A 12,041-nucleotide genomic window follows, 5' to 3' on the forward strand; every position below is an offset into this window, starting at 1 on the left:
TGCCTCGGAAGAAGGAGGAGGGAGAAGCCGGAGCTCTGGGCCATTCTCCTTCACCTCGCCCCCTTCAACCCCCGCCCCAATCCTCCAGCTCTGGGCCTCTAAGTTCCTGAGTTTTCTCACTTTGAGGTGCCACCGAACACAAAGAACCATAATGGGCTCCTTTGTGCTCGCTACGGGGCAATTACGCCCCGGAGTCCAGGCCCCTTTAAGAGCCTCTTAAAGAGACAGGCTCTCATTTTTCAGAGGGTTATTGAAGGGTGTGTTTAAAGGGGGGAGGGGCAAGACAAACTCCTTGGGGGTCTACGTAAGGCGTGAAGTGAAACTTTTGTCTGGATTCCTTGAGACGGGGTTGAGAGAAAAGTCTTTGTGTACTGCTAGTTTCTTAAGTTTTTCTCTCTCTTGTTAAACACTTTAAACTTGAGATTTTTCAGTTGATTTGAAAAATTGGACTGGAATAGGTGGGGTTCTAGGAGCAGGGGCGGAGGTAAGGATTTAAAGTGGCCCTACGCCGGAGACCGCCTTGGCCCCCCAGAAGAAGAATGATCCAGGGCTGAGTGGCTTGAGTCTGCCGCAGTTCTGGAGAATGTTTGTCTCCGAATCTCGCCGCCGCGACTCCGGAGAAATCCCGTGCTGGGCAAACAGCCCTTAATATAATAATAGCTTGTCTCTTTAAAAAGCAAAAAGGGGGGGGAAGTTTTGTTGGCATCTGGTTTCTGATCTCATTATGTTGTGGCCGACCAATCCAGCCCTCGGGGCTGGTCCTGGAGTTTAAATCTGATTGGCCGAGAGCACATTTTGGGATGGTGCTTAGCGCTCGACGGGGCGGTTTCAAGGATCCCTTTTTTGGGGGGCTGAGAGGAGGGCGGGGCCGCTGGCGGGGGCCCCCTTGAAACCGACTAATTGGGATCGGAGAGGCCGAGGTGAGGGCTGGAGGAAGGCACAAAGGAGTCTCTGGGCGGAGAAGGGAGGGGAGAGGCGAGAGGAGGAGGAAGAAGAGGAGAGAGGGCAAGCAGCGCGCGGTGTCTCCGGCGGCTCAGTCGGACCGCGGCGAGCGAGCCGGCAGGCGCGCCGCCCCCCTCCCCCGCCCGGCCTCCCCAACTCTGCAGCCGCCAGCAAACTTTGCAAAGAGGCGCGGGAGGCGGCAGCGAGGCGGCGGCGGCGGCGGCTGGGAAGGCGCGCGGTCTCGGGCCTGGGGGCGGGGGCGGGGGGGCGCCCGGGAGCCGAGTGGGGGGCGGCGGCCAGCATGCGGCCCCGCAGCGCCCTGCCCCGCCTGCTGCTGCCGCTGCTGCTGCTGCCCGCCGCCGGGCCGGCCCAGTTCCACGGGGAGAAGGGCATCTCCATCCCAGACCACGGCTTCTGCCAGCCCATCTCCATCCCGCTGTGCACGGACATCGCCTACAACCAGACCATCATGCCCAACCTTCTGGGCCATACGAACCAGGAGGACGCGGGCCTGGAGGTGCACCAGTTCTACCCGTTGGTGAAGGTGCAGTGCTCCCCCGAACTGCGCTTCTTCTTGTGCTCCATGTACGCACCCGTGTGCACCGTGCTGGAGCAGGCCATCCCGCCGTGCCGCTCCATCTGCGAGCGCGCGCGCCAGGGCTGTGAGGCGCTCATGAACAAGTTCGGTTTCCAGTGGCCCGAGCGCCTGCGCTGCGAGCACTTTCCGCGCCACGGCGCGGAGCAGATCTGCGTGGGCCAAAACCACTCCGAAGACGGCACGCCCGCGCTGCTCACTACCGCGCCTCCGCCTGGCCTGCAGCCGGGTGCCGGGGGCACCCCGGGCGGCCCGGGCGGCGGCGGCTCGCCCCCGCGCTACGCCACGCTGGAGCACCCTTTCCACTGCCCGCGCGTCCTCAAGGTGCCATCCTATCTCAGCTACAAGTTTCTGGGCGAGCGCGACTGCGCGGCGCCCTGTGAGCCGGCGCGGCCCGACGGCTCCATGTTCTTCTCTCAGGAGGAGACGCGCTTCGCGCGCCTCTGGATCCTCACCTGGTCGGTGCTGTGCTGCGCCTCCACCTTCTTCACCGTCACTACCTACCTGGTAGACATGCAGCGCTTCCGCTACCCGGAGCGACCCATCATCTTTCTGTCCGGCTGCTACACTATGGTTTCGGTGGCCTACATCGCGGGCTTCGTGCTCCAGGAGCGCGTCGTGTGTAACGAGCGCTTTTCCGAGGACGGCTACCGCACAGTGGTGCAGGGCACCAAGAAGGAGGGCTGCACCATCCTCTTTATGATGCTGTACTTCTTCAGTATGGCCAGTTCCATCTGGTGGGTCATCCTGTCTCTCACCTGGTTCCTGGCGGCGGGCATGAAGTGGGGCCACGAGGCCATCGAGGCCAACTCCCAGTACTTCCACCTGGCCGCGTGGGCCGTGCCGGCGGTCAAGACCATCACTATCCTGGCCATGGGCCAGATTGACGGCGACCTGCTGAGCGGCGTGTGTTTCGTGGGCCTCAACAGCCTGGACCCGCTGCGGGGCTTCGTGCTGGCGCCGCTCTTCGTGTACCTGTTCATAGGCACGTCCTTTCTCCTGGCTGGTTTCGTGTCACTCTTCCGCATCCGTACCATCATGAAGCACGACGGCACCAAGACGGAGAAGCTGGAGCGGCTCATGGTGCGCATCGGCGTCTTCTCGGTGCTCTACACCGTGCCTGCGACCATCGTCATCGCCTGCTACTTCTACGAGCAGGCCTTTCGAGAGCACTGGGAGCGCTCGTGGGTGAGCCAGCACTGCAAGAGCCTGGCCATTCCGTGCCCGGCGCACTACACGCCGCGCATGTCACCCGACTTCACCGTCTACATGATCAAATACCTCATGACGCTCATCGTGGGCATCACGTCGGGCTTCTGGATCTGGTCCGGCAAGACGCTGCACTCGTGGAGGAAGTTCTACACCCGTCTCACCAACAGCCGGCACGGCGAGACCACCGTGTGAGGGGGTGTCCCTACGCCGCCGCGCGTCCCCAGGCCACCCGCGCCGCGCTTGCTTCTGCCCGGGGGGGCCTCCTACAGACTCCTTATTTTATTTTTTTAAATAAAGAACAATCGAAACCATTTCTTTTTTAGGTTGCTTTTTAAAGAGAATTCTCTGTTCAACACCCCCATCAGGTTTGTAATTAAAACTGTAAATAGTCTGTAAATTTAATTATATATTTTCTATTTAAAAGAAAAACGGAGGGGGGGGGGGGCGCGGAGAAGGAGCAGCAAGGGGCGCCAGGGCTGAGGAATGAGGGGAGGGAGGCGTTTAAGGGGGCCCTCGCCTTTCTTCAGTGCCCTTGCAAACACCATCTCCTACTTGGGTTAGTGTTGTGGGTTTTGGCAGGGCTGGGCCTGCTGGAAGAGGTGTTTGCCGCGAGGAGTTGGAAGTTGGTTACATTCAACTCCCAAAGCCAAATACGTGAGCCTTCTCGCTGACGCTGGGCCTGTGGAAGCTGTTGGGTATTTTTGAACAAGACTCGGATTCTTCTGGTTTTATTCCCTTTCCCTTTCTCTCCCCACGTGCCCTGTCCCCTTCACTCCATCTTTGGAGCACTCCTAAAAGAGATGAAGACGTGGGGGGTGGGGGGAACCCAAACCCGCCAGTGGGACGGTGGGGATGGATAGGGCGAGATGGGGTGTGGAATGACCCTCACCCCTGTGGCCTGCTCCCCTGCAAGCCGGAAGATCTTTCTCCTCTTTGACTTTACTTCTTTTCAGCTGGCTGCCCCCAGGCGCTTGGAGTGGGCAGAAAGTGCTTTGTAGTGCTTTGTGAAAAGTGTTTTGAAACAAAACCACTCCCGACCCCTCACCCCCACCCCACCCCACCCCACCCCGCTGCTACCTGGAGTATCTATCCTGACTGCCTCCATTTTCAGGGGGAGCGTTAGTTCATAAAAGTCAACCGTTTGGAGATGCCCTTGCGTCTCTCCCCCGTCTCCCCTGTAGTCGGCTCCTTCCGCGGCACCCCCCCCCCCAACTCCCCCAAACCGAATATCTTCTCTCGCACTGAGATTAGAAGTTTGCGGGTTGGTTTGTGTGTTCTGTGTGGGGTTTGGTTTTTTTGTTTGTTTTTTTGTTTTGCCTCAATTTTCCTCCCCAAAAGCAATAAAAATGGGTTGGGTTGGAGGGAGGGGACTGATGGACTGGTGGGATTTTTAGTTTTCCTTTAACAAAAGACGTTTCTTTTCAAACTTGTCCAGAAAGGCCGGGTAGGGAAAGGTGGGTATCTTTGCTTTGGAAGGAGGCTCTGGGCAGGCTCTTTGTGCTGTGGGGGTGGGGTTGAGTGTTTACATGACATTCTATATCACAAGATTGATAGAATGTTTACAACAGATGTTTCTTATCTTCCCCCTAAACCCCCCAAAATAAAAGGCAACACTTTTCTTAAAGTATTTTTGACGCTGGTAAGAGAATTGCCGCATCCAATACACATCATTTCCCTCAACTATTTGGAATATTTTAGAATTTTAATTCCAAAGGATTGAAGACCAAAGGGTAGGGTGGAACAACTATGCCACATAACTCAGTTTTTCACCATCGCCTGTTTCTTGATAATAGTGCAAATTAAAAGCTAATAATCATAATAAAGCGCATTTAATTATCTTCTAGAGATCTAGCCCTTTAATTGTATTTAACAGGGTTGTAACATTTTATTAGTTTAACCAAACCACACCCCCTCTTTCCCTCTCCCCTTGGCCTACTTGGTTGGGGGTGGGGTGGAGAAGAGGTTCCCTGCCCCCAGACCTTGTTTTTTTAGCTAAATGATGATGGGGGAAATGGTGCCTTACCACCCTTTGTTGGCAGTCTTTGGGACAAGGGAGAAAGTAAGTTAGAACCCCTACTTCGATGTTTTTGTGTGTGTTAGTTTATGTTGGGGGAGGGGATCTGGAAATGTTTGGTGGTAATTGAAGTCGTATGTTGGGCTTTGTTTGGAATTGTATGAAGCCTGGGGATTTCAGCAGAGCCCCCTTCCCAAAATATATAACCTTCCCCCAAATGGTTTGTGCGGGTGGTCAACCTTATATGTTAAAACTAACTCTTTCTCAAATGATGATGTGTGTGAAGGCCCAACATGAGATTCTCTCAACTATCAAAGAAGCAGGCAGGGGAGTCACTCCCGGAGCTCCGTTTGCTGCAAAATTCTAAAGGAACCCCGCAAGGGCTGCAGGAAAGAGTTAAATTACAAATTGTGAGTGCCTCTCCTGGAAAGAATGGTGAAAGGGAGGGGGGTTGCAGTGGCTGAGATGGAACCCAGTGGAAAGAGGAGAACTGGTCTCTTGAAGATTTGGGTAAGAGCCCATCCTGCATCCCACCCACCCCCCCACCCCCCAAGGCCCAGGAGCCCAGCTCTTAGTGCTTTGGGTACATTTGTCAGTGGACCCTCACGCTGATAGCAGGAACACTTGGTGGCCTAACAGCAATGATCTCTTTTCCTTCCCTGAGTGGGGGTGGGAGAGAGGGAATTTTGGTAAAGACTGTTCTTAACCCCCTTCCCTGAAAGTCTCCTGCCAACGCAGAAGAGGGCCCAAGAAAGTGGAAAAAATAGGTTTTATGGGGGGGGGGGTCGGGGGACAGGGTAGATGATAATGGCCTCCTTTGGACAGGACAGTTCTAGATACCCTCCCCTTCCCCAAAGGCCGGGGAGGGGGGCAAGGGCTAATTACCTTATGGAAAGTAGTGGGGAATGTCCCACCTGGCTGCTCTCCTTGCTTTAATGAATCAGCTCTCAGAGGAAGGGAAGTGTTACCCCAAAGTGCAGGGAATTTAGGAGAGACCGTGCCTGGAGCAGAGACCCAAAGGCAGATTACCTGAGCTCACTGCCGTATCTGGAGAGGGGTCTCCACTGCCTTGATTGGAAAACACAGTTAAACACATGGGCTCAGAGGTCTGCTTTTGCAGAGTTCTGGGCCACCCTATGAGTAGTTGTAAGTGGGTTGAGGCCTCCCTCTGGAAGAGAGAGGCTTTGTCTGGTGGAGGGTCAAGGGCCCAAAGGAAGACCTTTCACCTGAGGCCAGTCACATCACAGACGCAGCTGCTTTCTACCTGCTCTCCCACCCTCACTCCATCCCACAAAGGAGCAACAGGCTCTCTAGGTTCAGGGCATTTCTCCTCCAGACTCCTCGATCGTGGATCACACTTTGGCTTTTCCACACCTGCTCCCGGCCTCCCCTCCTAAAGATGGTTCTATTAGTTACAAACTCATTGTCCTTTAAGAACTAGCCGCAGAAGAGGACAGTAAAGTTTTCCAAGACAAAATTCTTCTGAACATCCCCAGAGAATGAAGATCACTAGGATCTGGGGCTGATGACTTCTGTATTATAGGGTGTTGGGGCCCTAGATCTGGGCTGGATTCCAGAAGTGGGGAGATGCTGTCCCAGGGTGCCATGGGGCCCATGTCTGGGGAAGCTGAGCCCAGATTCTGCTATATCAGAGGCATCGTGCCTTTGATCATCTACCTGCTCACTGTAGATGGTCCATTCTTTCTCTGGACTCCCCTTCCTTTCCTCAAAATGAATTTTAAACTGGGGCCACTGACCCATCTGAGAACCTAAAAAATCTTTGGAGCTTTTCCTGGGAGAAGATGGGCAGACTCTGGTGAACAAACAATTTTGCATGTAACTTTAGGTGGCTGGTGAACTCTCTGTGCCCCCCTCCATCGCCCCATCCCCAAGCTAGTTTTCCAATTCCTGGTTTAGACATTTTCTAGTCCTGATGACTGGGTATCTCCACTTCTCCAGTGGGCACCCTTCACCTTCTTGGGGGAACTCTGGTATTCCCTCAAGTGTCTAATCACTTATGTTATGGAAAGGCGGCGGGGGGGGGGGGGGCAGAGTTCAGGAGGGAAAACCATCAGGTCTACAAAACCAGAAACACCCCCAAACCAGATTATTCCCTCATTCCTGCCTCTCTGGAAGGTAACAAATTATCAAGTGCAGCAGAGTGGAATGAGTGTGTAAATACCTTTGTTGTAGAGGGAGAAAAGCAGGCAAAAAAGAGACACACAGGCAGATCATGATAGAGAGTACAGGCTCTGGCATGAGACATTGCCAGCTATGAGCCCTGTGGAAGTCTCCTAACCTCTGAGCCCCTGTCCTCATCTGTAAAAAGGTGGCTGTACCTGTCTGGCAACTTGCCATGAAGATTATATCGGATGGTATACACAAAGCCAGCACATAAAAGTTCAATAAGTTGTAGCATCTCCCTGATACTTAGGTTAATTCCTAAAAGAATCGTTAGATCAAAGGATGTGCATTTCTTCAGGGCTTTTTACTCTATTGTTGCTGATAATTTTAACAAAACAGAATGATTTCCTGTGCTCCCAGGTTTTGCACCTGACTCTGGGTTCGAGCTCACAGTCTAGAGGCTCCTGGGGGTGGTGGGCAGTGTTTTTCTCCCAGCCTCTCCTCTGATTAGGACAGAAATGTCTTACCCGCCTGAGTGAGCAGGGCACACACGCAGGCGGGCTCTCTCTCCAGCCAGCTTTGAAGCCGGCTAATTAGGGCTAGGGCTGTCACAGCTGGCTTCCCCTGCGCCTCCCCCCCCCCCCCCCGCCCCCCCTGCTCTGCCCCATCCCCAGCCTCACTGCCTGAGAGCCCCTCCCCAGCTGCCTTGCCTTCCACTGCAGGCTTGCAGCCTTTCCAAACCATCTGGGCAGGGCCCGGATTTGATGCCTGGAGAAAGGACAAGATGGGACTTGGGACATGGAACAAGCCCAGAAACTATTGATTGAGTTCAGAGAGGACTGCCTGTGGCCCAGGACCCTCCTTATTCCTAATGAAGCCTGGGGAGGGGCCGGCCTGGGCTGAGGGCTGAGCCCTGGGCCCTTTGTTTGAGAGCCAAGCTTTCTGAAGGCTCCAGCCTCCCAACCTGGCCCTTATAATTAGCCCCAATCAGAGTGTTTATGTAGGGGCCTCGTGCGGAACTCAGAGCCCCATGATTTCATTCCAAACCTGGAGGAGGAGGGGCAGGAAAGGGATTTGTGCGGGGACGTGCAAAAGGGAGGATGGGGTAGGAAGTGTTGAGAAGGAGGCCTGGGGTGAGGGGAGGGCAGGAGGTCCTGGAGCTGGGAGGACAACCACCCTCCTTTTGGCCATTGCAAGGGTCAGGACCCCCTCCCAGGGTCGCTGGCGCCCTGGCATTGCGACCCTCGGCCCGGCCTGCACGCCTTCTGGGCAGGCTCTGTGGGTGGGTGGGCTTGTGCCAATCGGAAATGGCTTGGATATAATTAACCCAGCTAATCACCAGCCTCAGCCCGCTGGGAGGGGAGGGTACAGCCCAGAGCCCTGGCCCCCCCAGGAAGCGCCAGTCTCCCGTTCTTCCTCTGACTGGGGCCTACGGTGTGCCAGGCTCTGCAGCTGCTTAGGATAGTGGAGTCAGAGGGTGGGCAAGGAAGGGATGTAAGAAGGGAGGGTGCTTAATTCTCATCTCTCTGGCCTCACCCTCTAGGGGGAATGTGACAGGGAGTGGGCCTGAAGTGGCCATGCTGTGTGTGGGGGTGAGCACAGCAGCAGGAGTTGTGGGTGTGAGGGAGGGAGTACTCCCAGCCACTGCTCCCAGGTGGCACTGGGTGTGACCCACAGTCCTATTGCATTTCCCAACTGGTCTAGGTCTCCTAGGGAACTCTCTGGGGTGGGATGTGGCTTGAAGGGAATTCTGTGTACTGGGTTTAATGTCTTTTGGTTAAAATCCTACAAGGCCTCCGAAGAGTGTCCCAACCCCTCCCTCCCTCAGCAACTCAGCTCAGAAGGCTTTCCAAGGTCTGGATCTGGCTCTTAGCTCTCCAGTCTCACTTCCCACTGTCCTCCCCTACACTCCTATGTGCCATCCTCTGGAACTCTTGTGTTTTCAGACCAACCATGCCCCGTGATTTTGCATGTACTGTTCCTGTGGCCTGAATGCCTTTCCCTTTTCCTAGCTTTACATATTAACTACTGTTGACTCAGAATGTCCCTGAGGTCAGGTGGCCCCTCTGCAGACAGCCATACCCCTGGTCAATCCTGTCCCCACACTGTGTTCTCAATGGTCACAGCACATCACAGTATTGTTTGTCATTCCTTTCTTGACTATGACCTCTTTGAAGGAGAGCCTGTGTTTAGTCTTTTCTCTCTCTCCCTGAGCCTAGCAATATGCCTGGCACATAGCGGGTGTCCAACATCAGGCTCCGGAGCCAGTCTCCTTGGGCCTGAATCTGGCTTAGCCCCTTGCTAGGTGTTGACCTCTCTGTACATTATCTGTAAATGGGAATAGTAATAATACTTACATTGCAAGACTGGTTGGAGAATTAAATAAACTAATTCAAATACAATGTTTAAAGCAGTGCCTGGCACATAGCAAGTGCTTAATAAATGCTAGTTAAGCTTATTCGTTCATTGCGTTGGCTCAGTAGTTAGTATTTCGGGTGTTCAGTGCTTACCACAAGTCAGGAACTTGCTAAGCTCTAGAGAGGCACAAATTCAGTCCCTGCCCACATGGAGACAACCATCTAGTTTAAGCGAATGAATGAATAGATGGTACTTTTGTGGTGCTTCTGAGTTTTTAATGTTTTGTTAAGCAAGCTCTCTAAATAAGCGTTTGAGAATGTGTCCGTGTTCAAATATCAAATCATGATGTATCTATTTGGATAGTATAAAACAAGTAATGAAATTGGACATAATCCCTTATAAACTTAACATGTGTAATGTGTTGTTTGGAGCACATGAGAAAACTTGTCTAGGACAGAGGGTCCTGGAAGCCTCTTGCTCAATCTTCACTGCTAATGAGAATGCAGAAAAAAAATTTTTTTTCTACCAGACAGAATCATTACTCTTATACAAAGATACAATAAATACATCAAAATTTCCACTTGACTCATCAATTAATGAAGTAATCAGCAAGATGTTCAGGAGAATCCTAAGAACCGAAAGATATCTAGGCCATCAAGAACATTGAAACAGGGGCGCCTGGCTGGCTCAGTCAGAAGAGTGTGTGACTCTTGATCTCGGGGACAGGAGTTCAAGCCCCATGGTGGGTGTAGAGAGTACTTAAAAATAAAAGTGTTAAAAAAGACAGTGTTGGGGCACCTGGGGGGGCTCAGTTGGTTAAGCATCTGGCTCAGGTCATGATCTCACATGATCTCACCGTTCCTGAGTTCGAGCCCTGCATCAGGCTCTGTGTTGATGGCGCAAAGCCTGCTTGGGGTTCTGTCTCTCCTCTCTGCCCCTCCCCTGTTTGTGCCCGCTCTAAACAAACAACAAGCAAACTTAAAAAGAATGTTGGAATAAATTTGCTTAATGTAAAACTGGGCAATATTCACTGGGTAATATCAGTTACATCTTCACCAGACACGGTTTACATTTTATGGACAAAAATAGTGTCCATGATTACAGTTGCCGGAGTTGTAAAATAACTGAAAGACAATAAAACTCAAAGATAACCTGCAAGGACACGCAGTAGTCTTCGCCAACCCCCCCCCCCAGTAATCTTTTTAACCATTTCAAAGTCTTTCACGATTTTCCTTGACAAGAAGTTCTTTTTTTTTTTTTTTAACATTTATTTATTTTTGAGACAGAGAGCATGAACAGGGGAGGGTCAGAGAAAGAGGGAGACACAGAATCTGAAACAGGCTCCAGGCTCTGAGCCGTCAGCACAGAGCCCGACGCGGGGCTCGAACCCACGGACCTCGAGATCATGACCTGAGCCGAAGTCGGCCGCTTAACCGACTGAGCCACCCAGGCGCCCCTCCTTGACAAGAAGTTCTGAACTCAGATACCTCAAGATGACCTGAGCCATGCAACCCTTCTGATCAAACAGCTTTTGTGCCAGGAGGGGGCCCATTTCCATCCAGAGAGAGCTAGGAATCTCCCAGCCCTCCCAGGGTTGGCACAGCCTTTGTCCACCTAACCTTCGCCACTCTTAGCTCTCTGGCTTCTCTCCCTTGCTTTCCTCTCCCGCCTCACCACTCGCATCTCCCCCAATTATGCAGCCAATCCTTTCAGCCTCCTTGTGGTAGCCATCATTTACAGGGGACATTCTATGTGCTAGACACTGTGCTAAGCACTATACATTCATAATAGCATCTGATGTTCAAAAGAACTACGAAATGAGTGCTGTCTTTACCTCAAATTACAGCATATTAAAGCAACTGAATTTCGTGGAAACAGCTGTTCAGAGGGCACCTAGCCAGCCCAAGAAGAGCGCAGGCAGTCAGACTTTTAACCACAATACCAGAAATAGCAAATGGGGTCATTTCTCATGCCAGCTGTAATGCGTTGGTAGTGGCTACCCAGGAGCACTGTGTTTAAGATGGATTCTGAGGCTTCCTCTTGGTTTAATGGGAGATAGTGCTGGAATCCACTAGTGATGTCTGTCATGGTCAGCGACTCAAAGAATGTAAAGGTTGGCACCTATACCAGATAAAGGTCAGGCTGACTTTATACTATATCATCTCCTGCATCATCTCCTGAACATTTTTGTAACATTGCTGATGGTGGCCTCTCCTTCTAAGGCCCGAGCCCTGAGCCCTCAATGTCTGGATCTTAATGCCAGTTTTCTAGGTCTTTGTTACTCAAAGTGTGATTCCATCTGCTTTCTACCCACCCCCCTGCCCCCTAGCAGTGCCAACACCTGGGAGCTTGTTAGAAAAGCAGAGTCTTGGATCTGACCTCATACTTACCGAATCAGAAGCTGCATTTTAACAAGATTCCCTGGGGATTTGTTTGCACATTCAAGTGTAAGGAGCGCTGGTCCAGGGGACCTCTTTTCTCAGCTGCACCTGCCCCCACCTCAGCAGCCAGAATCATCTTCCAGGAAGGTGCTGGCTCAGGTCCAGGTCTGAGTATTCCCTACAGACCCTAACACTTAACCCAGCAGAACCAGGTGTGTTTACAGACTATTTCAACTGAGGCTTGAAAACTTTAAGACATCCTCTTCCACACTGGAAAAACCTTGCAGGATTCTCTGGCTTTTCCCACTAGGAATGTGAGTGCCTCTGGGTCTGCTGGCCATACCTCTACAGCTCAGCGCCATGTCCTTTCCTGTTTTCGGAGACTTTGCAGAGTCTCTCTAGGGCCTCAAGAATC

The 12,041-nt window shown here is 52.6% G+C and overlaps 1 protein-coding gene and 1 long non-coding RNA gene across 2 annotated transcripts in view; one reads left to right on the forward strand and one right to left on the reverse strand.

The window, feature by feature from the left end:
• Positions 1-12,041, reverse strand: part of LOC147574393 (uncharacterized) — a 91,072-nt gene that overhangs the window by 18,928 nt on the left and 60,103 nt on the right. The window lies entirely within an intron of this gene.
• Positions 863-4,592, forward strand: FZD2 (frizzled class receptor 2). The gene has a single exon (XM_086687507.1). It carries the CDS (start codon positions 1,244-1,246, stop codon positions 2,939-2,941), a length of 1,698 nt encoding a protein of 565 aa, XP_086543633.1. The 5' UTR covers positions 863-1,243; the 3' UTR covers positions 2,942-4,592.

This window comes from Puma concolor, chromosome E1 (assembly GCF_028749965.1).
Source record: "Puma concolor isolate L17-30 chromosome E1, mPumCon1.1.hap2, whole genome shotgun sequence".
NCBI classification, from domain to species: domain Eukaryota; kingdom Metazoa; phylum Chordata; class Mammalia; order Carnivora; family Felidae; genus Puma; species Puma concolor.